Below are 24,073 nucleotides of genomic sequence, written 5' to 3' on the forward strand. Positions count from 1 at the left end.
AATGCAAAACACACCTGGAATTCAATGATATTCAGCCGGTCAGCTCCCTTTCATCTCCTTTCCATTACAATGGTGCGTTTCCTGCAGTGCAGCTACTTGGTGGTCACCAGCGAGAGGACAGTGGTATTACTGGGAGGCTCCAGGTGGAAATGTGTGACACGGGCTGCTGGAAATGACGCTCAGCAGATCTGTCTGTGAGATCGTGGTTGTTGTCGAGGTTGGTTCAGGCCGCATGGAGGAAGACCACTGGGGACGGAGCAGAGGGGAAGTCTCTTATGGCACAGCTGACGCTGTCCGACATTTCAGACAGTCAGACGGCTTTCTTCTCTTCAGTCATCAACAGAAAAAGGCAGCCACGTGAAGAAGAAACCATTTCAACTTCAAACACATGATTACAGTGCAGAACAAACGCATACAAAAACACACACTCACACAAACAAGTACACATGGAGTCAGAGTCCAAAGGCTGATTTCAGTGACAACCAGAGAGGAGAGTGGAGGACATATGGCACCTACACTGCAGCCCTCGTTTTGGCCGAGTGTTGTATTTGTCAACTTAGTGCACACACACCAAAAGCAAATGTATTCAGGTCAGTCTTTTGAGCTCATTTACACAAGCCATCATCTTCCCTCGTTAACTGGATGTGTGGGAGAATACGGAAACTCAGAAACTCTTGTTGCGATTAATGACTCCAAAATCACCTGATTCTGTTTAGTATTCTGCATTTCAACAGAAACTAAAAGGGCCTGAATGAATCAACATTTTCCATGCCCTGTTGTTCACAAAAACCGAAACCAACTGGCTTCACGGGAAAACGAAAGTGACACCCTGTCAAGACAGCTAAAATGTGTATGTTCTAGTGATATCCTTCAAAATAAAATGATTAATCGGGTGTTCAAATTTGGACCAAAAGTAGAGGCTGGAGAGGTAGAAATAAAGACAACATTCAAATGGATTAAAGCGGGGAGATGAATTAATAGTTAGGATAGGAATAGGAATAGCAATAGTTCTGGAGTTAGTTTAGAAAAATAGTTTCTGTTGCTCTATGGCTTAGAGCTTGAAGTTTGCTCCTTTGCTTGAACAAATCAGGCTGATTAACATAAGCAATTTTCTCACAAGTTCATTTTGCATTTTGAGGGAAACAATCAGATTAAAAGGCTTAAAGTGTTCGGAAGATTTCTGTCATCCTGGTAAACATCCGTTCAACACGTGAATCTGACGATAGAAATTGATACTTTTATTTTGAAGGTAATAGCCTCGTACTTCCGGACATATTTCGGTGGAGTGACATACCTGCGTGCTGCATCCGCTGTCAGCTGCATCACTGGACGCTCATCCTCATCCTAACGTTAAGTGATTCCGCGTCGTTTTCCTGAAACAACTCGTCGAAGGAGGTCAGTGAAAACTAAAATATATTAGTTTTTAACACTTTCACCAACCTTTTACTTGAAGTCGCTGCTTACTATAACTGGAATATGGGGTAGACTGATGTGCCGATGTGCACGCCTTAGAATCTGTTACTGACAAGTTCAACTTCATTTTCTGTTCAAACAGTAAACTTTAACGGCTTCAGACAGTGAGAAACCCCAGCAGACCAACCTTCCAGCATGGACCCAAAGCTAACCAGGAGCCAGCAGAAAACAATCTGCTCCCAGCTGGGAAATGTCAAACTGCGGCTGCTGTACAAGGCCAGCGTCCATGGTTTCACCGGAGCAGCCTTCCACCAACAGTGTGACAGCCGCAGCCCCACAGTGTCTGTGGGCTACAACGCCTCTGGTTTTGTGTTCGGAGGTTACACCAAACAACCGTTCAGTCAGTCTGGACAGTACGTGCATGATGACCAGGCCTTTCTTTTCACATTCAGTGGAGAAAAGCTCCTCAAATATCCAGTCACCAGTCCAGCTTATGCAGTGAAAATGATAAGTAACTCGGGTCCATATTTCGGGGAGGCGTTGGCTCTGGTCAATGGGAGCAAAGCAGTCGTCTATAACAGTCCAGGAAATTACTACAACTTCAATGCTGCAGAAATGCACGGCAACGACCTCAACCTGACTGAGTGTGAAGTCTATCAAGTGGAGGGTGAGTTCACTAGAAATGACCAAATACTGATGCTTAGCATGTGCAAACAGATTGCATCTGTCCTGTCCTGCAGCTGAAACAGTCAGATTGAACACTGACCAGTGGCGGACGCAGAACGTGACAGATGGGTGGGCGTGGATTAAGTCTGGGTGGGCCTGATCACCACTTTACCAAAAATTGATAAGGTCTGTGTTATAGTGATGGGAATTCCGGCTCTTTTAAGAGAGCTGGTTCTCACGGCTCCCAAGTGGCTCCTCAGATTTTCTGTTGCTTAAATTTTTTCTTACCAAAATAATGTAAAATTATGTGTAAATTAATTACTAATGTATAAAACATGCTTTATATCAAATTTTACTGCAGTTCCTGCAGTCACTCATTTTCTCACCTTTCCAGCGTTTTGTCTGTGTGCGCGCGCCTACACACTGAAGCCACCACACATCAAGTAGTTGACCAATCACATGGGGCTTGAACGGAAAAAGGTAGAAAGAAAACAAACAAACAAACAAAAAAGTCCAAATTGGCTCACGATCGTTCGCTTCAAAGAGCGGCTTTAAGAGCCGTTTTGTTCGCGACCGACACATCACTGCTGTGTTATGACAGAAACTGTTCAGACGTGTTAATCAGCACCTCTAATTTTCTTTTTACTTATTGACAAGTAGTATGAAGTAGTGCGTCTGGTGCTTTAAAGTGCCATGTCGGCCTACGTGTGGCCTGGTGGTTTTTAATGATTTGAATGCTGCTCACTGCTATACTTCCTTTTTTAATTGGATTGTCTGAGGGACGTTTATTTATAGATTTACTTAACTTTACATAACTTCAAAAAACAGTTTATGGATGACTCATTTTAATCAGGTTTACCATGTAACAAACTTAGAATTGAAAGGCTGAGAGAAAACGTAATAAAATGAAATAATATTATGCGCAGAATTTTGTTTTTTGAAAGCTGTCTTTGCTCTTCAACAGCTATGCCAGAATATGAGAAGCCGTGGAGGCTGGTGGTCTGGGAAAATGGGTAAGCTGGATCATGTGCCATTACTGCACTGTTTATGTATTGTCATATCCAGTAATGTGTTAGCCTTGAAACTGCTCTTGTTTCTGCAGGAAGAGGATGGAGCTGATGGAGAGCATTAAGAGCTACAAACCCACAGTCAACTCTGTGTCCCAGGCTCGGGTCCTGCTCATTGGACCAGTTGGAGCTGGAAAGTCCAGCTTCTTCAATTCGATCAACTCTGTTTTCAGAGGCCACGTCACCAGCCAGGCCATCGCTGGCTGCTCTGCCACCAGCCTCACCACGCAGGTCAGTTTTAGCTCCAATGATCAGTACATCAACTTTTTACAACTGCACAATTCCTCAAAACCTGGCTCGATTGATGATGATGATGATTTAAAGTAGAAACGCTGCTACTTTTCTAGCATGTTGGGCATTTTGTGTGATCAGCTCTTATTACCTGATAGTTTCGCACCTACTCTGTGAAAGCTGGACGAGGAGGCAAACCTCTGCCAATCATCTTGTGTGATACCATGGGATTGGAGGAAAGCACGGGGGCGGGGCTTGACGTGGATGATATCGTCAGCATCCTCAAAGGTCACCTGGCGGACCGCTATCAGGTAGAGCTTTTTGTTCCATTCAGCAAGACAGTAAACACATGATGATGTGCTGGTTTGTTTGTAGTTTTGTTTGTTTCTGTGACAGAAATTGTTCTTTCCTTTTCTTTCAACTGTGTGACTGTAGTTCAACCCCTCTGCTCCTCTGCATTCGGAGGCCCACGGCTATAATAAGTCTTCAGGGCTCAAGGACAAGATCCACTGTGTGGCCTACGTCATCGATGGCTGCAAGGTCTCCATCATGCCCACAAAGCTGGAGGAGAAGCTGGATGCTATCCGCAGAAAGGTCAACTTAATGGGTCAGTTAAAATCAGTCCCACCTCATCTTAGTGGTGTTGCTGCATCTCTAGACTTCATTGAATGAAGCGTTTTTGGATAAAAGATGGTGAGAACTACAAAAAAGATGAGATGTCGCAAGAATGTATGCATACAGAGCATGTGCAGTGGCTACTATATATAGTGCTTATTTTGACCACTGAAACATGTAAGGAGTGCTAACATAGTACTGCAGTTCATACTAATGCTGATGTACAGAACAACACGTCACTCTATTTTCCAGTGACGCCTAACTTCGTGAAGCAATAGAGAGTAAATAGTTGTACTGTAACTATACAAACTAGCAGCTTTTGCTATGCTGCTGTACAATACAGCAGATTTTAGAGAACAGTGTTTGAAAATAGTTTTGCTGTGTTGGTTTTAGGGATTCCTCAGCTGGTCCTGATGACTAAAGTGGATGAAGCCTGTCCTTTCGTTTCACAGGACATCAGGAACGTTTATAGGAGCGGCTACATCAAGGAAATGGTGAGACCAACTTGAAACTCCCATGGAGGATTTTATTCTGAAAGAGAGCATTTAAATCGGCCCGTTTGCCCAGAGTCTGGTACTGTTTGAGGTTTTTTTAAGAAAACCTTTTTCATTAAAGAGTATGGTCTAGACCTGCTCTATACGGAAAGTGTCTCAATGTGACTTTTTGTCTAAAATTGAACTGAGCTGAATTCTGGACTCTTTGTTTTGGCCTTGATGGAAGAGTGTAAGGCAAACATTCACCTCATCAGCTTCTTTGATTTTTGTAAATATATGCTTATTCTGAATTTGATGCAGCAACATGTTTCAAACAAGTTGCTCAGGAGCAACTAAAGACTGGGAAAGTTGTGGAATGTTCCAAACTGGTGTTTTCGGAGCATTCCACAACTTTGTGAACACATGATTGTGATATTACATGGTCTCAGGAACTCTGTGGGTAAACACAGTTCATGTGTAAATGATTGTGTTCTATTATGTTTCACAGAGTGTCCCAACTTTTTGGAATCAGGGTTGTAACACAAACAGCCTTTTTGTTGAGTTTGTGACCAAAGGAAAAAAAAAGAGGAAAGAATGTGGTTGAGCTTAAAGGTCCAGTGTGTAGGGTTCAGGGGGATGTGAACTGTTGTGTTTTCATTACCTTAGAATGAGCTCTTTATGTCTCCAGAGAGGACAGGTCCTCTTCCACAGAGTCTGTCATGTTAGACCACCATGTTTCTACATTAGCCCAGAAAGGACAATCCAAACACTGGCCCTAGCTTTTCCTGTTTCTAGTGGCCACTGTAGGCTCTCCTGCACACCTGAAAGGGGATGGTGAGGAGAGGAGTATTCAGGTGGTTGTAATGTGCAGCCTCACTGCTAGATGCCACCAAATCCTACACACTGGACCTTTAAGTTAATGGAAGTCTCTGTTATGTGGTGTCAGAAAAAGCATGAACTACCCTCATCTGAGTCTTTTGTGTTGCAGATGCAGGAGGTCAGTGCTCGGATCGGTGTGCCGCTGTCCTGCATTGTTCCGGTGAGGAACTACAGCGAGGAGTTGGAGTTGGACCCAAACTGCGACATCCTGCTGCTCAGCGCCGTCATCCAGATGCTCCGCTTCGCTGATAACTATTTCGATGAGATCAGTGACCGATTCAGCAACATTGAACTCAAAGAGCAGTAACAATTAGCCCAACAGATGTTAATAACTTGTCCGACTGTGGTGAAATGTCCCTCAGAGTGACCCAGTGAGCAGGTCTAGGTCAGCTTCACTGCACTTACAGCGTGAGCACTGAAACTCATGCTGTTGTCAAGTCAATTATCAGAATAAGACCTTCCTTATTCCAACTTGGGAGCAGCCCCTGCATTATTTCAAGATGGCTTTCCCATCTATTTTAAGATTAAAACAAAAAGCAGAAGAGGTTAGCAACTCACTGATAACTCAAATAATCATTTCAGCTGTACTTGTTTCTACTTTTAATAATTCATAACAAAACCTATTTTCTTAAGCTTTTGGCATGTTTTCTGATAAATGTGGTGAAGTAAAAAATATTATGTTTCCCTCTGAAATGCAGAGTGGAAAGTGGCATGAAAAGACTAAAATAAAAGTACAAGTACAACCTGCTTCATTACATTCAACCACTTTTTCTTCATGTGTTCTGAGCTGGTACACCTGAGACACCAGAGAAGAAGAGTCCACACAAGAGCGTTTTTCAGTCAAGTCACTGTTGATGTCTGTTCATTGTTATGTTGCATGTTATGCAGATTCAGCCTGTGCTTATGGTGGTGGCAGTGCCAATAAAAACCGCTGCTGGATTCATGTGAATTGGGAAACTTTTAAGAGTCTTCTTTAAAGAGAATAGAGCATGTGACTTGCTATGTCGATCCTTTCTTATTGCTAAAATGTGTAATACAACTCAGTATTCAGCTGTTCAATGAAAGCTCAAAGTTCATGAATGAACAGAAAAACTGAAATTTATTAATGCAGGTCAGACAGTTACTGTACAGCAAACGGCGCTGGAGACTAGCCCAGGAGAAGACTCTTTCCATGTAACAGGACTGTGGTATTACAGCACACTGTAAACTACACGGCACACATCACACTCCTAATCCCACTCACCGCCTGCATTTGCATCATGGAACACAACTGTTAATTAGAGTGGATTATAAATTGGCAGCTGTGCTCTCAGCAACAATAATCACCAGTGTAGTGTGTACTACCTTAATTTGATGTTGCATTCGTTGATAAAATGTCGGGGCACCACCTTCCTCAGCTAAGAAGGACTGCAGAAATTAACTGCTATAACGCTGATAAATACTAACGAATGAACTAACAGTAAACCAGTCTGATAACCTGAAGTGTAAATTCTGGATACAGGGATCGTAAATATTCAGTTCAAAGGGACACCGTCTAACCAGGACTTAAATCAAAATATCATTTATTAAGCAGAATTGTGGATAATGGGTAATGTACCATGAACAATAAGACAGAAGATGGGAGGTGATATGACAGAACACACAAGAAACTTATGGCAACACAAGTGTAAATAAATTGGCGATAGTGAGAGGCAGTCTAAAAGGAATAATGGGGACGCGAACGCAGAGTTAAGGGAAAGAACGATTAATGGAGAGAATTTGGACGAATTGACCTAATCTTAACCTCACGGACCAACTCTTATTCAAACCCACTTAGCGTGCCTACTTGGTTGCTGGCGTCCCGTTGTGCTCTGCTCCGAACTGGCTCGAAGACGTTCCAGATGTTCGTCCGCGGCTCGATCTACTTGGTGGTCTAGTGGAAGGCCCAGACCTCCAAGATGACAAACTGGTGCGGAACGGGGCGTCTCTGGAACTGGTTCGGCGGTCGGTTACAGATGATGGACTGCTCCGGATGGTTGTGAACCGGACCAAGGATCAACAGCTGGCCGCAGGGTTTGGTTCGGTTGAGTCCGTGACGGATTATTTTAGACTGATAGTACAAATTAAGGGTCTCTTCGATGGCCGGTCGAAGAAGGCTACAAAATTAGTATTACTTGCCTAAATTCACTAATGAAAACAAAACAAAACGTTGGGCTAAAGAGGAAGTTAACTTTGAAGTTTACGGCAAATTATAAGAATACGTCTTCTGAAGATTATTTACGCTACCCGGAATGGCTTGGAGTAGCTCGAAGACGAAAACTTAAGGAGCAAAACGACTGTGCAAAACTTAAGACAAAAGCAAAGAAAAGAACTCAGCTGAGAGTAACTAGACGTGAAAAGAAAAACTTAACTAACAAAACTTAGACGGAACAAAAAAAACTAAAACTAAAACTCTACTAAAAGGCTACTACTGTATCGCGCACTACACGCAGTTTTTAAAGGTCGCTCCGGGGCGTGTCGAAAGGCAGGCCATCGAATCACGTGAGACTCTTTGTGACGCGCGGTGTAATCTCGCCTCATGGAGCTGAACTAATCAAAGAATCATACGAGGGGCTCATCTGCTTCTCACTATGGTCAATCACATATAATTTCAATGACCAATTTTCAATGGCATTTCAACATTGTTCACAGCATGCATTAGACACTTTCTATGGTTGGGTGAAAACATTAAATGATAATCATGGTACAGTTTTATCCCAACAGGTATAATAACTCAATGAATAACCAATACAAAAATAAAGGTAGGAATAAAGAGAGGTAGATTATATTTGTCAAAATGATTATCACGATTATAGTTACTTATCGATAAATGTGCCAAGTCAAGCATATTCAATCTGACGGTTAGGAAACTCTGGATGGCAGTATGGTTTTGTGGTGACAATTCATACAAACTTTTATAAAACCGTTAAAATCAAAACTTGGTCATACTTCAGGTCAGAGATACGGGAAAAACATCAATATTATGCGTACCCCGAGTCCTGCAAGTTGAAAACATGAAAAGTTAAGTTTAACATAAAAGTCTGGTTATCTTGGAGTGTTGAGGAAAATCACACAAGCATACACAAGTTGCCTCAATGGATGTCCGGTTTACGACCCATCAGCATTTGCTGATGTTTGTGGATGTTCCTCTGGAGCCTGGCGTTTGTCTCTCCAGACAGTTTTATTGTCTTGATCACTCTTGGGGCTATCAGGAGAGAATTAGCATTGTCATGAGAAACATAGTGAGGAGAAGGTGAGGAGAAGGCCACCTTTGATGTTGAGGTGTCTGTGTCCCTGGCTTCCCTGAAAAGAAAACATGGAGGAGATGTCTCTTGTCCAGACATCTTTTCTCTCTTCGAAATCAGATTGCATTATAGGTAAACCAGATGGTCTACAATTCAATCAGTTGGCGAGTTTACACCTCCATTTCCCTTGAGTATCACCAGAAAAGGAGGGAAAGAAGGGGTCAGTTAAAGGCCGGTTCTGCTACACCAGTTAAAAAACAAGTCTGCTCTGTGATCAGGATAACTTTTGAATGAAACAAAAACATGTCTCTAAATAGTGTTTAAAATATCCATGTTGCATTAGTGCACGTAAAAGACGAGGAGCTTTCTCCAACTTGGCCTCAGTTTACATTAAACTGGCTGCACAACTCTGTCGCAGGTAACCAACAAGAATGATGCACGGTAGTGAATTAGGAATATCCTGGAAATGCAAAACACACCTGGAATTCAATGATATTCAGCCGGTCAGCTCCCTTTCATCTCCTTTCCATTACAATGGTGCGTTTCCTGCAGTGCAGCTACTTGGTGGTCACCAGCGAGAGGACAGTGGTATTACTGGGAGGCTCCAGGTGGAAATGTGTGACACGGGCTGCTGGAAATGACGCTCAGCAGATCTGTCTGTGAGATCGTGGTTGTTGTCGAGGTTGGTTCAGGCCGCATGGAGGAAGACCACTGGGGACGGAGCAGAGGGGAAGTCTCTTATGGCACAGCTGACGCTGTCCGACATTTCAGACAGTCAGACGGCTTTCTTCTCTTCAGTCATCAACAGAAAAGGCAGCCACGTGAAGAAGAAACCATTTCAACTTCAAACACATGATTACAGTGCAGAACACACGCATACAAAAACACACACTCACACAAACAAGTACACATGGAGTCAGAGTCCAAAGGCTGATTTCAGTGACAACCAGAGAGGAGAGTGGAGGACATATGGCACCTACACTGCAGCCCTCGTTTTGGCCGAGTGTTGTATTTGTCAACTTAGTGCACACACACCAAAAGCAAATGTATTCAGGTCAGTCTTTTGAGCTCATTTACACAAGCCATCATCTTCCCTCGTTAACTGGATGTGTGGGAGAATACGGAAACTCAGAAACTCTTGTTGCGATTAATGACTCCAAAATCACCTGATTCTGTTTAGTATTCTGCATTTCAACAGAAACTAAAAGGGCCTGAATGAATCAACATTTTCCATGCCCTGTTGTTCACAAAAACCGAAACCAACTGGCTTCACGGGAAAACGAAAGTGACACCCTGTCAAGACAGCTAAAATGTGTATGTTCTAGTGATATCCTTCAAAATAAAATGATTAATCGGGTGTTCAAATTTGGACCAAAAGTAGAGGCTGGAGAGGTAGAAATAAAGACAACATTCAAATGGATTAAAGCGGGGAGATGAATTAATAGTTAGGATAGGAATAGGAATAGCAATAGTTCTGGAGTTAGTTTAGAAAAATCGTTTCTGTTGCTCTATGGCTGAGAGCTTGAAGTTTGCTCCTTTGCTTGAACAAATCAGGCTGATTAACATGAGCAATTTTCTCACAAGTTTATTTTGCATTTTGAGGGAAACAATCAGATTAAAAGGCTTAAAGTGTTCGGAAGATTTCTGTCATCCTGGTAAACATCCGTTCAACACGTGAATCTGACGATAGAAATTGATACTTTTATTTTGAAGGTAATAGCCTCGTACTTCCGGACATATTTCGGTGGAGTGACATACCTGCGTGCTGCATCCGCTGTCAGCTGCATCACTGGACGCTCATCCTCATCCTAACGTTAAGTGATTCCGCGTCGTTTTCCTGAAACAACTCGTCGAAGGAGGTCAGTGAAAACTAAAATATATTAGTTTTTAACACTTTCACCAACCTTTTACTTGAAGTCGCTGCTTACTATAACTGGAATATGGGGTAGACTGATGTGCCGATGTGCACGCCTTAGAATCTGTTGCTGACAAGTTCAACTTCATTTTCTGTTCAAACAGTAAACTTTAACGGCTTCAGACAGTGAGAAACCCCAGCAGACCAACCTTCCAGCATGGACCCAAAGCTAACCAGGAGCCAGCAGAAAACAATCTGCTCCCAGCTGGGAAATGTCAAACTGCGGCTGCTGTACAAGGCCAGCGTCCATGGTTTCACCGGAGCAGCCTTCCACCAACAGTGTGACAGCCGCAGCCCCACAGTGTCTGTGGGCTACAACGCCTCTGGTTTTGTGTTCGGAGGTTACACCAAACAACCGTTCAGGCAGTCTGGACAGCCGGTCGCCAGCCGATTGCAGGGCCACATGCAAAGACAGACAAACATTCACACTCACACTCACACCTACGGACAATTTTTTAGAGTCATCAATTAACCTAATGAGCATGTTTTTGGTCTGTGGGAGGAGGCCGGAGTACCCGGAGAGAACCCATGCATGCACGGGAAGAACATGCAAACTTCACACAGAAAGGCCCCGCCTGACCCGGGGATCGAACCGGCAACCTTCTTGCTGTGAGGCACGCGCACTACCTGCTGCGCCACCGTGCAGCCCTTTTTCTTACCAAAATAATGTAAAATTATGTGTAAATTAATTACTAATGTATAAAACATGCTTTATATCAAATTTTACTGCATTTCCTGCAGTCACTCATTTTCTCACCTTTCCAGCGTTTTGTCTGTGTGCGCGCGCCTACACACTGAAGCCACCACACATCATGTAGTTGACCAATCACATGCGGCTTGAACGGAAAAAGGTAGAAAGAAAACAAACAAACAAACAAACAAACAAAAAAGTCCAAATTGGCTTACGATCGTTCGCTTCAAAGAGCGGCTTTAAGAGCCGTTTTGTTCGCGACCGACACATCACTGCTGTGTTATGACAGAAACTGTTCAGACGTGTTAATCAGCACCTCTAATTTTCTTTTTACTTATTGACAAGTAGTATGAAGTAGTGCGTCTGGTGCTTTAAAGTGCCATGTCGGCCTACGTGTGGCCTGGTGGTTTTTAATGATTTGAATGCTGCTCACTGCTATACTTCCTTTTTTAATTGGATTGTCTGAGGGACGTTTATTTATAGATTTACTTAACTTTACATAACTTCAAAAAACAGTTTATGGATGACTCATTTTAATCAGGTTTACCATGTAACAAACTTAGAATTGAAAGGCTGAGAGAAAACGTAATAAAATGAAATAATATTATGCGCAGAATTTTGTTTTTTGAAAGCTGTCTTTGCTCTTCAACAGCTATGCCAGAATATGAGAAGCCGTGGAGGCTGGTGGTCTGGGAAAATGGGTAAGCTGGATCATGTGCCATTACTGCACTGTTTATGTATTGTCATGTCCAGTAATGTGTTAGCCTTGAAACTGCTCTTGTTTCTGCAGGAAGAGGATGGAGCTGATGGAGAGCATTAAGAGCTACAAACCCACAGTCAACTCTGTGTCCCAGGTTCGGATCCTGCTCATTGGACCAGTTGGAGCTGGAAAGTCCAGCTTCTTCAATTCGATCAACTCTGTTTTCAGAGGCCACGTCACCAGCCAGGCCATCGCTGGCTGCTCTGCCACCAGCCTCACCACGCAGGTCAGTTTTAGCTCCAATGATCAGTACATCAACTTTTTACAACTGTACAATTCCTCAAAACCTGGCTCGATTGATGATGATGATGATTTAAAGTAGAAACGCTGCTACTTTTCTAGCATGTTGGGCATTTTGTGTGATCAGCTCTTATTACCTGATAGTTTCGCACCTACTCTGTGAAAGCTGGACGAGGAGGCAAACCTCTGCCAATCATCTTGTGTGATACCATGGGATTGGAGGAAAGCACGGGGGCGGGGCTTGACGTGGATGATATCGTCAGCATCCTCAAAGGTCACCTGGCGGACCGCTATCAGGTAGAGCTTTTTGTTCCATTCAGCAGGACAGTAAACACATGATGATGTGCTGGTTTGTTTGTAGTTTTGTTTGTTTCTGTGACAGAAATTGTTCTTTCCTTTTCTTTCAACTGTGTGACTGTAGTTCAACCCCTCTGCTCCTCTGCATTCGGAGGCCCACGGCTATAATAAGTCTTCAGGGCTCAAGGACAAGATCCACTGTGTGGCCTACGTCATCGATGGCTGCAAGGTCTCCATCATGCCCACAAAGCTGGAGGAGAAGCTGGATGCTATCCGCAGAAAGGTCAACTTAATGGGTCAGTTAAAATCAGTCCCACATCATTTTAGTGGTGTTGCTGCATCTCTAGACTTCATTGAATGAAGCGTTTTTGGATAAAAGATGGTGAGAACTACAAAAAAGATGAGATGTCGCAAGAATGTATGCATACAGAGCATGTGCAGTGGCTACTATATATAGTGCTTATTTTGACCACTGAAACATGTAAGGAGTGCTAACATAGTACTGCAGTTCATACTAATGCTGATGTACAGAACAACACGTCACTCTATTTTCCAGTGACGCCTAACTTCGTGAAGCAATAGAGAGTAAATAGTTGCACTGTAACTATACAAACTAGCAGCTTTTGCTATGCTGCTGTACAATACAGCAGATTTTAGAGAACAGTGTTTGAAAATAGTTTTGCTGTGTTGGTTTTAGGGATTCCTCAGCTGGTCCTGATGACTAAAGTGGATGAAGCCTGTCCTTTCGTTTCACAGGACATCAGGAACGTTTATAGGAGCGGCTACATCAAGGAAATGGTGAGAACAACTTGAAACTCCCATGGAGGATTTTATTCTGAAAGAGAGCATTTAAATCGGCACAATTGCCCAGATTCTGGTACTGTTTGAGGTTTCTTTAAGAAGGCCTTTTTCATTAAAGAGTATGGTCTAGACCTGCTCTATACGGAAAGTGTCCCAATGTGACTTTTTATCTAAAATTGATTTGAGCTGAATTCTGGACTCTTTGTTTTGGCCTTGATGGAAGAGTATAAGGCAAACATTCACCTCATCAGCTTCTTTGATTTTTGTAAATATATGCTTATTCTGAATTTGATGCAGCAACATGTTTCAAACAAGTTGCTCAGGAGCAACTAAAGACTGGGAAAGTTGTGGAATGTTCCAAACTGGTGTTTTCGGAGCTTTCCACAACTTTGTGAACCCATGATTGTGATATTACATGGACTCAGGAACTCTGTGGGTAAACACAGTTCATGTGTAAATGATTGTGTTCTATTATGTTTCACAGAGTGTCCCAACTTTTTGGAATCAGGGTTGTAACACAAACAGCCTTTTTGTTGAGTTTGTGACCAAAGGAAAAAAAAAGAGGAAAGAATGTGGTTGAGCTTAAAGGTCCAGTGTGTAGGGTTCAGGGGGATGTGAACTGTTGTGTTTTCATTACCTTAGAATGAGCTCTTTATGTCTCCAGAGAGGACAGGTCCTCTTCCACAGAGTCCGCCATGTTTCTACATTAGCCGAGAAAGGACAATCCAAACACTGGCCCTAACTTTTCCTGTTTCTAGTGGCCACTGTAGGCTCTCCTGCACACCTGAAAGGGGATGGTGAGGAGAGGAGTATTCAGGTGGTTGTAATGTGCAGCCTCACTGCTAGATGCCACCAAATCCTACACACTGGACCTTTAAGTTAATGGAAGTCTCTGTTATGTGGTGTCAGAAAAAGCATGAACTACCCTCATCTGAGTCTTTTGTGTTGCAGATGCAGGAGGTCAGTGCTCGGATCGGTGTGCCGCTGTCCTGCATTGTTCCGGTGAGGAACTACAGCGAGGAGTTGGAGTTGGACCCAAACTGCGACATCCTGCTGCTCAGCGCCGTCATCCAGATGCTCCGTTTCGCTGATAACTTCTTCGATGAAATCAGTGACCGATTCAGCAACACTGAACACAGAGATTAGGAAGAGTCTGAGCAGCAGATATCATAACCTGAGCATCTGCGATCAAATGTCTCTCAGCTGTGATCCATCCATTTATCTGCAGGTGATCAGGTGCAGGCAGAGTTCATTGTGCACCTCCTGCTCAGACTTTAACAAGCACCCCTTGGAATGCTGGGAGATGTAGTGCCTGTAGTGTGTCCTGGGACTGAGCGGCACATCTGACTTCAGGCTTGACAAACTCAGTGAGCTGATCCTCATTTTAATTGTGTCCCTCAGTTGTGAGACATTCAGCTTTCTTCCAGATTCAGGAATAAATTCTGTATATTATTGGAAAACGATTACATGATCAAGGATGCTATTTCGAATCATTTCCTGACTACATTTAAAGCTGCAGTATTAACTTGTATAAAAGGTTTTTTTTTTTTTTTGTCATATTTGCTAAAACTGTCCCTATGCCCAGACAGCAGTACATGAAACATGCAATCTGTGAAAAAGAAACTGCTCTATTGGTCCCACCTACTGCTCCTACTGCGATTTACAAGAATCCACCGTGCCCGACACAAACAACCAATCAGAGCCAGAGGAGCGTCTGAGGGAGTGTCTGACATCTGTCAATCATTACTCACGCACGTTCATGCTGCCGGCTGCCGTTCAGTCAAACAGCTCTGTGCGCGGCGTCAGGAGGCTAGTGAAAGTGTTGTGGAATTTGAAGGCCAGATGTGCAATCCACAACAGTCCAGAAATAGTCAAATTCAGCTGTCTGAGAAAAAGTGCTCAAAAGGATCTGCAGGAGTCAGGGTCCGAGATGCAAACACTTTATTGCCGCGGCAGCAAAGGGAGAGAAATCCAGAAACACACAGGGTGTACATCTGAAGAAGTCTCTCACCTGCAATGGTCAGTGCTCTATCTTTTATACAGTTCTGCTGAAGGTATTCCCCGCCCTTGGGGCATCTTTTCTTTTTTCTAGGCTCTTCTATTTTTTTACACCATTAGGTACTTTTTGGCTGCTATCTCCTCTTTTCTCCTCTCGATTCCTCTAATTATACACCATTAGTTTTTGATTGTCATGGGCTCTGTTTTTTAAAAATAACATCAAATTACATTTTATTATCATGATTGCATGTAAGCATAAGGACACATCACATAGAAAATGCTTTAAAAATATAGCAAAGTATATTAAATCATCCCAAACCATTATTCGTTAACACACAGTAAATCATAGTTGTGATTATAAGACCATTTAGTTCTTTCATGATTATAACAAATGTTAAACATGGATTAAATACAGTAAGGTTATGTAAGGACACGCAGGGTTATATTAGGTCACAATCATCCTGGTCTGAAACTGGTCAGAACCGGCTAAAACACCTGCAAGGCCATGGAAAGCACCAAAGATTTATGGTCCAGGTGTCCTGCCCTCACAATGTTGGCTGCATGGTGTCATTGCAGCTCATTATCATCACTGCACAGCAACCTCCCTTCTTATCTTTGCACTGGCATCTTGGCCTTTCATGTGCTCTTCCTTCACTTAAGCAAACAGCAATTATTTTCTACTATCATATCAGGCTTGCACAGAGCTACTCTTATCATATCAAACTTCATAGAGCTGCTACTATTGTTTACCATTAGCTTACAGTGTTACACTTGATTCTTCACATATCGATTCTTCACATATTAATTCTTCACGTATCAAATAGAAAAATTATACTACAAAAGCTATGGTGGAGCAACAGCCACCGCAAAGGAGAAACTGGCCATACCGCCGCTGCCAACAGCAGCATATACGGCTAAGACAACAAATAACCATAAAGCTAATATGGTGATCGTTACAGAAACACTTCGCAGTGCGTACATTATGTTAGTGACTGTGATGTAGCAGCTGGGCAGAGTTAGCTTGTTTCCGATGCTAAGGCTAACATTACTGGTTGTCACGGCAGCCGCGCAGATGCCGCAGGGAGGAGGAGCTTGGAGGCAGAGCATGAGTGCAGCGGAGAGGGAGGGGGAGTGACGTGAACTTGTGTTGGTTCAAGTTTTCAGGCTAAGTCTGCTCTCTTCTCGATCTTACCTACTGCAGCTTTAATTTCTCAGTGTTGGCTCATGTAGCGGGACATTTCATCACAAGTTTACAAGCAAACACAAACATATCTGCTATTGATTCTTGACTGCATTATTTCATTATTAAGTTTTGGATAATCATCTTTCAATGGGACTTTTGTCATTTCCTTTTTGCATTTCCAGTTTTTTTTCACAGACTATACAATGCTTTGGCAAGTTACATATGTATACACTAAATATCCCAGGTTCTCAGATGTTTGTACTGCCACATATAATGAACTTTATTGCTATTTTGCATTTTACGTACATTCAGTTTGTACATAGTAGAAAACCCACTCGTATAATAAAGCTCATTCTGGCCAGACAGGATGTGTGGAAAATTAGAAACTCTTTGTTGTGATTAATGACTCCAAAATCTGTAATTCAACAGAAAATAAAAGGGCATGAATGAAACATGACGTGTGTTCGTTCCACAGTCTATTGTTATCAAAAAGAGGAACCTAAGGGCTTTAAGGGGAAATGAAAGTGAAAGTTGTACTTCCGGGCTTATGTTGGTGGATTGCCGAAAATACCTGCATGCTGGTCAACAGCATCAGTGAATGCTCATCCTCATCCTAACACAAAGTGTTTCCACTTCGTTTTCCTGAAGCAGCTCATCGAAGGAGGTCAGTGAAAACTAAAATATACGAGTTTTTAATACTATTACCTAACTTTTATATGAAGTCGCTGCTTACTATAACTGGGATATGGGGTAGACTGACGTGCCGATGTGCACACCTTAGAATCTGTTACTGACAAGTTTCATGTTCATTTTCTGTTTAGTTCTGGCCTTAAACATTTCTGTTGAATGTATAGTCCAACTGATTATGTCTGATCTGGTACAAAAAGGGACTGAACTCCACAGTGAGTGACTAAGAATCTTTGGGCTGGACTGAACAAAACGATTGGAATCAGAAATGCGATGTTTTTTCCATCACTATACTAAATACAGTGTGCTGCTGCCCATCAAACAATATACAGCGCCATATACTTTATATAAATCTGATTTATCATGTGCTCCAAAGCCATTTATCTTTAATGAGGCTGTTTTTGTTTTGCGTTCAGACAGTAAACTTTAACGGCTCCAGACAGTGAGAAACCCCAGCAGACCAACCTTCCAGCATGGACCCAAAGCTAACCTGGAGCCAGCAGAAAACAATCTGCTCCCAGCTGGGAAATGTCAAACTGCGGCTGCTGTACAAGGCCAGCGTCCATGGTTTCACCGGAGCAGCCTTCCACCAACAGTGTGACAGCCGCAGCCCCACAGTGTCTGTGGGCTACAACGCCTCTGGTTTTGTGTTTGGAGGTTACACCAAACAACCGTTCAGTCAGTCTGGACAGTACGTGCATGATGACCAGGCCTTTCTTTACACTTTCAGTGGAGAAAAGCTCCTCAAATATCCAGTCACCAGTCCAGCTTATGCAGTGAAAATGATAAGTAACTCCGGTCCATATTTTGGGGAGGCGTTGGCTCTGGTCAATGGGAGCAAAGCAGTCGTCTATAACAGTCCAGGAAATTACTACAACTTCAATGCTGCAGAAATGCACGGCAACGACCTCAACCTGACTGAGTGTGAAGTCTATCAAGTGGAGGGTGAGTTCACTAGAAATGACCAAATACTGATGCTTAGCATGTTCAAACAGATTGTATCTGTCCTGTCCTGCAGCTGAAACAGTCAGATTAAACACTGAACCTGTTAATAAGAGCACTAACCTTTACCTGGTTTCCTAAATCATCAATTGTTGCACTTTAAACAATGGAGACTCTTCCCAGGCAATGATATTCTTATGTAGCTGTTAATTTGGCTACCAAGATGCCAACTTCTCTGTGAAAGTAGACCTGGACATGTGTGGATTTATGTCGATTGAAGATACCTGGTCTGAGGAGCCTTCGCTGCTCTGATCACAACACTTAGTTAAACCTCTCAGTGAGATCCTGATGGCTCTAATTTTCTTTTTTACTACTAACTGAAAAGTAATAACCAGTATTGCAAATTGATGGTCCATGAATGTCAAAGTCTTAGTGATGCATAAAGAACAGTAAGGGAAGGATTTTACTGAATCAAATGAATAACTTCTTCAAACAAAAGTCAAAATGATAGTGTCTGGGGCTTTATAGTGCCATGTCGGCCTACGTGTGGCCTGGTGGTTTTTAATGATTTGAATGCTGCTCACTGCTATACTTCCTTTTTTAATTGGCTTGTCTGAGGGACGTTTATTTGTAGATTTACTTACTTGATCATTTTAATTCATGGTTCATAACAGTTTATGGATGACTCATTTTAATCAGGTTTACCATGTAACAAACTTAGAATTGAAAGGCTGAGAGAAAATGTAATAAAATGAAATAACATTATGAGCAGAATTTGTTTTTTGAAAGCTGTCTTTGCTCTTCAACAGCTATGCCAGAATATGAGAAGCCGTGGAGGCTGGTGGTCTGGGAAAATGGGTAAGCTGGATCATGTGCCATTACTGCACTGTTTATGTATTGTCATGTCCAGTAATGTGTTAGCCTTGAAACTGCTCTTGTTTCTGCAGGAAGAGGATGGAGCTGATGGAGAGCATTAAGAGCTACAAACCCACAGTCAACTCTGTGTCCCAGGCTCGGGTCCTGCTCATTGGACCAGTTGGAGCTGGAAAGTCCAGCTTCTTCAATTCGATCAACTCTGTTTTCAGAGGCCACGTCACCAGCCAGGCCATCGCTGGCTGCTCTACCACCAGCCTCACCACGCAGGTCAGTTTTAGCTCCAATGATCAGTACATCAACTTTTTACAACTGCACAATTCCTCAAAACCTGGCTCGATTGATGATGATGATGATTTAAAGTAGAAACGCTGCTACTTTTTTAGCATGTTGGGCATTTTGTGTGATCAGCTCTTATTACCTGATAGTTTCGCACCTACTCTGTGAAAGCTGGACGAGGAGGAAAACCTCTGCCAATCATCTTGTGTGATACCATGGGATTGGAGGAAAGCACGGGGGCGGGGCTTGACGTGGATGATATCGTCAGCATCCTGAATGGTCACCTGCCAGACCGCTATCAGGTAGAGCTTTTTGTTCCATTCAGCAGAAATCAGAAATCAGAAAAACCTTTATTGCCAAGTATGAGTTTACACATATGAGGAATTTGTTTTGGTGAAGTTGGTGCATGACACATCTACCAACAATAAGGTATTAAAGAAATAAAAGATATAACAACATAAATATTTGTATATCTTTTTTTTTTTTTTTTTCCAGAAGCACAGTCTGTTTTTTCGGAAAGAAGTCCAAGCTGAGCGTTAATGTAACACATAGGATTATGGCAATGTCATTGTGAAAAGATGAGGCAGAGGTGAAGTGTGAAGAGTGTCGGGGGGTCCGGGCCTTGTTGATAAGGCTGACAGCAGACGGGAAAAAACTGTTCTTGTGGCGTGAGGTTTTGGTCCTGATGAACTGCAGCCCCCCGCCAGAGGGGAGTGACTAAAAGAGTTAATGTCCAGGGTGGGAGGGATCAGCCACAATCTTTCCTGCATGCCTCAGGGTCCTAGAGACGTACAGGTCCTGGAGAGACGGGAGATTGCAGTCGATCACCTTCACTGCAGTCCTAATGATGAGATGCAGTCTGCCCTTGTCCTTGGCAGTGGCAGCAGCGTACCAGATGGTGATGGAGGAGGTAGGATGGACTCAATGATGGCTGTGTAGAAGTGCACCATCACTGTCTTTGGCAGATTGAATTTCTTCAGCTGCTGTAGGAAATACATCCTCTGCTGTGCTTTCTTGAGGGAGCTGATGTTCGGTTCCCATTTGAGGTCCTGGGAGATGATAGTTCCCAAGTGGAAAGACTCCACAGTGTCAATAGTGGAGTCACAGAGGGTGATGGGGGAAGGTGAGGCTGAGTTCTTCCTGTAGTCCACAACCATCTCCACTGTCTTTAGAGCGTTGAGTTCTAGGTTGGTCTGGTTGCACCAGGTCACCAGATGGTCAACCTCCCACCTGTAGGCAGATTCGTCGGCATCAGAGATGAGTCCGATGAGGGTGGTGTCATCCGCAAACTTCAGGAGCTTGACGGACTGGTGACTGGAGGTGCAGCTGTTTGTATACAGGGAGAAGAGCAGAGGAGAAATAACGCAGCACTGGGGGGATCTGGTGCTGATGGTCTTTGCGTCGGAGACATGTTTCCCTAGCTTCATGCACTGTTTCCTGTCAGACAGAAAGTCTGTAATCCACCTGCAGGTGGAGTCAGGCACACAGGACAGTAAACACATGATGATGCGCTGGTTTGCTTGTAGTTTTGTTTGTTTCTGTGACAGAAATGGTTCTTTCCTTTTCTTTCAACTTTATGACTCAGTTCAACCCCTCTGCTCCTCTGCATTCGGAGGCCCACGGCTATAATAAGTCTTCAGGACTCAAGGGCAAGATCCACTGTGTGGCCTACGTCATTGATGGCTGCAAGGTCTCCATCATGCCCACAAAGCTGGAGGAGAAGCTGGATGCTATCCGCAGAAAGGTCAACTTAATGGGTCAGTTAAAATCAGTCCCACCTCATCTTAGTGGTGTTGCTGCATCTCTAGACTTCATTGAATGAAGTGTTTTTGGATAAAAGATGGTGAGAACTACAAAAAAGATGAGATGTCGCAAGAATGTATGCATACAGAGCATGTGCAGTAGCTACTATATATAGTGCTTATTTTGACCACTGAAACATGTAAGGAGTGCTAACATAGTACTGCAGTTCATACTAATGCTGATGTACAGAACAACACGTCACTCTATTTTCCAGTGACGCCTAACTTCGTGAAAAACAATACAGAGTGGTTGCACTGCAACTATACAAACTAGCAGCTTTTGCTATGCTGCTGTACAATACAGCAGATTTTAGAGAACAGTGTTTGAAAATAGTTTTGCTGTGTTGGTTTTAGGGATTCCTCAGCTGGTCCTGATGACTAAAGTGGATGAAGCCTGTCCTTTCGTTTCACAGGACATCAGGAACGTTTATAGGAGCGGCTACATCAAGGAAATGGTGAGAACAACTTGAAACTCCCATGGAGGATTTTATTCTGAAAGAGAGCATTTAAATCGGCACAATTGCCCAGATTCTGGTACTGTTTGAGGTTTCTTTAAGAAGGCCTTTTTCATTAAAGAGTATGGTCTAGACCTGCTCTATACGGAAAGTGTCCCAATGTGACTTTTTATCTAAAATTGATTTGAGCTGAATTCTGGACTCTTTGTTTTGGCCTTGATGGAAGAGTATAAGGCAAACATTCACCTCATCAGCTTCTTTGATTTTTGTAAATATATGCTTATTCTGAATTTGATGCAGCAACATGTTTCAAACAAGTTGCTCAGGAGCAACTAAAGACTGGGAAAGTTGTGGAATGTTCCAAACTGGTGTTTTCGGAGCTTTCCACAACTTTGTGAACCCATGATTGTGATATTACATGGACTCAGGAACTCTGTGGGTAAACACAGTTCATGTGTAAATGATTGTGTTCTATTATGTTTCACAGAGTGTCCCAACTTTTTGGAATCAGGGTTGTAACACAAACAGCCTTTTTGTTGAGTTTGTGACCAAAGGAAAAAAAGAGGAAAGAATGTGGTTGAGCTTAAAGGTCCAGTGTGTAGGGTTCAGGGGGATGTGAACTGTTGTGTTTTCATTACCTTAAAATTAGCTCTTTATGTCTCCAGAGAGGACAGGTCCTCTTCCACAGAGTCCGCCATGTTTCTACGTTAGCCCAGAAAGGACAATCCAAACACTGGCCCTAACTTTTCCTGTTTCTAGTGGCCACTGTAGGCTCTCCTGCACACCTGAAAGGGGATGGTGAGGAGAGGAGTATTCAGGTGGTTGTAATGTGCAGCCTCACTGCTAGATGCCACCAAATCCTACACACTGGACCTTTAAGTTAATGGAAGTCTCTGTTATGTGGTGTCAGAAAAAGCATGAACTACCCTCATCTGAGTTTTTTGTGTTGCAGATGCAGGAGGTCAGTGCTCGGATCGGTGTGCCGCTGTCCTGCATTGTTCCGGTGAGGAACTACAGCGAGGAGTTGGAGTTGGACCCAAACTGCGACATCCTGCTGCTCAGCGCCGTCATCCAGATGCTCCGCTTCGCTGATAACTATTTCGATGAGATCAGTGACCGACTGTGGAACATTGAACTCAAAGAGCAGTAACAATTAGCCCAACAGATGTTAATAACTTGTCCGACTGGTGAAATGTCCCTCAGAGTGACCCAGTGAGCAGGTCTAGGTCAGCTTCACTGCACTTACAGCGTGAGCACTGAAACTCAAGCTGTTGTCAAGTCAATTACCAGAATAAGACCTTCCTTATTCCAACTTGGGAGCAGCCATGCATTATTTCAAGATGGCTTTCCCATTGCTAGCCTTGTAGTCACACCAGATAACAATCGCTAAATTAGATCTCAGCTATCTTGTTCTATGTTTGCACCAGCTGGCTTCAGAAACTCAGTGAGCTGTTAGTCATGGTGACCATGTTCCTCAGCTGCAAAATATCATGTTTTTTCTGGTAGTTATTATCATCATCCGGGCTGCTTTATTCTTGGTTTCAACCTCTAAGTTTTCTAACATTTTCAATAGATTTAATGGGACATTTCATTACAAGCAAACCAGTTTGAAAAGTCTACATATTACCTGACACTTCGTCAGTCTGATTTATCTGATGAAACTGATGGAAACACACAACCAGCATGTATGATTGGAATGAGAACGTAGGTTTCTGTTTATGGTCGTATTCAGCTGTGAGAGTTAATACCGTTATATCATTCGATTAGTATTACACATGCATTAATGTGTAATTTTAAACATAGTTTGTTTATTTGTAGAAGTCTGCAACTGATTATTACTTTCATTATGAATCTGTTAATTAATTATTTAATTAATAATTTTTTCCTTTAATCATCTGGTTTGCAAAAATGCAAGAAATGCCATCAAAAATACCCAAAGCTCGTTTTGTCCAACTGACAGTCCAAACCTCCAAATGATTAAAACTATTTCAAGATTAAAAGAAAAAGCAGAAGAGGTTAGCAACACACTGATTACTCAAATAATCATTTCAGCTGTACTTGTTTCTACTTTTAATAATTCATATCAAAACCTATTTTCTTAAGCTTTTGGCATGTTTTCTGATAAATGTGGTGAAGTAAAAAATATTATGTTTCCCTCTGAAATGCAGAGTGGAAAGTGGCATGAAAAGACTAAAATAAAAGTACAACCTGCTTCATTACATTCCACCACTTTTTCTTCATGTGTTCTGATCTGGTACACCTGAGGCACCAGAGAAGAAGAGTCCACACAAGAGCTGAAGCCCTGAGCCTGCAATCAGATCAGTTTACAACTTCTGCCTTCCACATTCCTCCATGATTATAGAAACTTTCTACAGCTCATGTATCAACCGAATCGGTTTTAACTGAAACAGAGACCAAAAGAATTACATCAAAACAGTTCATACGTATGTTGCAGCAGCTGCTAAACATCCTGGTTCAAAGCGATCCAGTTTATCTTCTGTATGTGCTCCACAGACACCAACAAACCGTCACAAACGTTTTCA

General features: G+C 42.7%; 3 protein-coding genes across 4 annotated transcripts; all 3 read left to right on the plus strand.

Annotated features, from left to right (window-relative positions):
- Window positions 1-1,287: 1,287 nt before the first annotated feature.
- Window positions 1,288-23,061, plus strand: LOC139329864 (interferon-induced protein 44-like). 2 transcript variants are annotated; one of them, XM_070960451.1, is made up of 8 exons: window positions 1,288-1,395; window positions 1,556-2,080; window positions 3,044-3,092; window positions 3,182-3,377; window positions 3,536-3,688; window positions 3,813-3,984; window positions 4,386-4,486; window positions 5,454-6,291. In XM_070960451.1, exons 2-8 carry the CDS (start codon window positions 1,609-1,611, stop codon window positions 5,649-5,651), a joined length of 1,341 nt encoding a protein of 446 aa, XP_070816552.1. In that variant the 5' UTR covers window positions 1,288-1,395; window positions 1,556-1,608; the 3' UTR covers window positions 5,652-6,291. The 2 variants fall into 2 exon arrangements, 1 of the variants encoding a protein (XP_070816552.1); XR_011602108.1 differs by lacking the exon at window positions 1,288-1,395 and adding an exon at window positions 22,779-23,061 and having other exon boundaries at window positions 1,561-2,080; window positions 5,454-5,729.
- Window positions 11,849-14,530, plus strand: LOC139330366 (interferon-induced protein 44-like). The gene is made up of 6 exons (XM_070961228.1): window positions 11,849-11,914; window positions 12,004-12,199; window positions 12,358-12,510; window positions 12,635-12,806; window positions 13,208-13,308; window positions 14,263-14,530. Exons 1-6 carry the CDS (start codon window positions 11,868-11,870, stop codon window positions 14,455-14,457), a joined length of 864 nt encoding a protein of 287 aa, XP_070817329.1. The 5' UTR covers window positions 11,849-11,867; the 3' UTR covers window positions 14,458-14,530.
- LOC139329865 (interferon-induced protein 44-like) lies at window positions 17,109-22,780 on the plus strand. Its single transcript, XM_070960452.1, has 8 exons — window positions 17,109-17,156; window positions 17,596-18,124; window positions 18,931-18,979; window positions 19,069-19,264; window positions 19,423-19,575; window positions 20,859-21,030; window positions 21,430-21,530; window positions 22,483-22,780. The coding sequence occupies exons 2-8, from the start codon at window positions 17,653-17,655 to the stop codon at window positions 22,678-22,680; spliced, it is 1,341 nt and encodes a 446-aa protein (XP_070816553.1). The 5' UTR covers window positions 17,109-17,156; window positions 17,596-17,652; the 3' UTR covers window positions 22,681-22,780.
- Window positions 23,062-24,073: the final 1,012 nt, after the last annotated feature.

The sequence above is a fragment of the Chaetodon trifascialis genome, chromosome 4 (genome assembly GCF_039877785.1).
Source record: "Chaetodon trifascialis isolate fChaTrf1 chromosome 4, fChaTrf1.hap1, whole genome shotgun sequence".
Classification (NCBI taxonomy): Eukaryota; Metazoa; Chordata; class Actinopteri; order Chaetodontiformes; family Chaetodontidae; genus Chaetodon; species Chaetodon trifascialis.

Excerpts from the sequence above, each read along its gene's own strand:
- LOC139329864 (XM_070960451.1), top strand. The coding sequence starts at position 1,609 with ATGGACCCAAAGCTAACCAGGAGCCAGCAGAAAACAATCTGCTCCCAG. Across the intron at positions 2,081-3,043 it reads TGAAGTCTATCAAGTGGAGG|CTATGCCAGAATATGAGAAG; the intron begins GTGAGTTCACTA and ends GCTCTTCAACAG. Across the intron at positions 4,487-5,453 it reads GCGGCTACATCAAGGAAATG|ATGCAGGAGGTCAGTGCTCG; the intron begins GTGAGACCAACT and ends TTTGTGTTGCAG.
- LOC139330366 (XM_070961228.1), top strand. The coding sequence starts at position 11,868 with ATGCCAGAATATGAGAAGCCGTGGAGGCTGGTGGTCTGGGAAAATGG. Across the intron at positions 11,915-12,003 it reads CTGGTGGTCTGGGAAAATGG|GAAGAGGATGGAGCTGATGG; the intron begins GTAAGCTGGATC and ends TTGTTTCTGCAG. Across the intron at positions 12,200-12,357 it reads CCACCAGCCTCACCACGCAG|TTTCGCACCTACTCTGTGAA; the intron begins GTCAGTTTTAGC and ends ATTACCTGATAG.
- LOC139329865 (XM_070960452.1), top strand. The coding sequence starts at position 17,653 with ATGGACCCAAAGCTAACCTGGAGCCAGCAGAAAACAATCTGCTCCCAG. Across the intron at positions 18,125-18,930 it reads TGAAGTCTATCAAGTGGAGG|CTATGCCAGAATATGAGAAG; the intron begins GTGAGTTCACTA and ends GCTCTTCAACAG. Across the intron at positions 19,576-20,858 it reads ACCTGCCAGACCGCTATCAG|TTCAACCCCTCTGCTCCTCT; the intron begins GTAGAGCTTTTT and ends TTTATGACTCAG.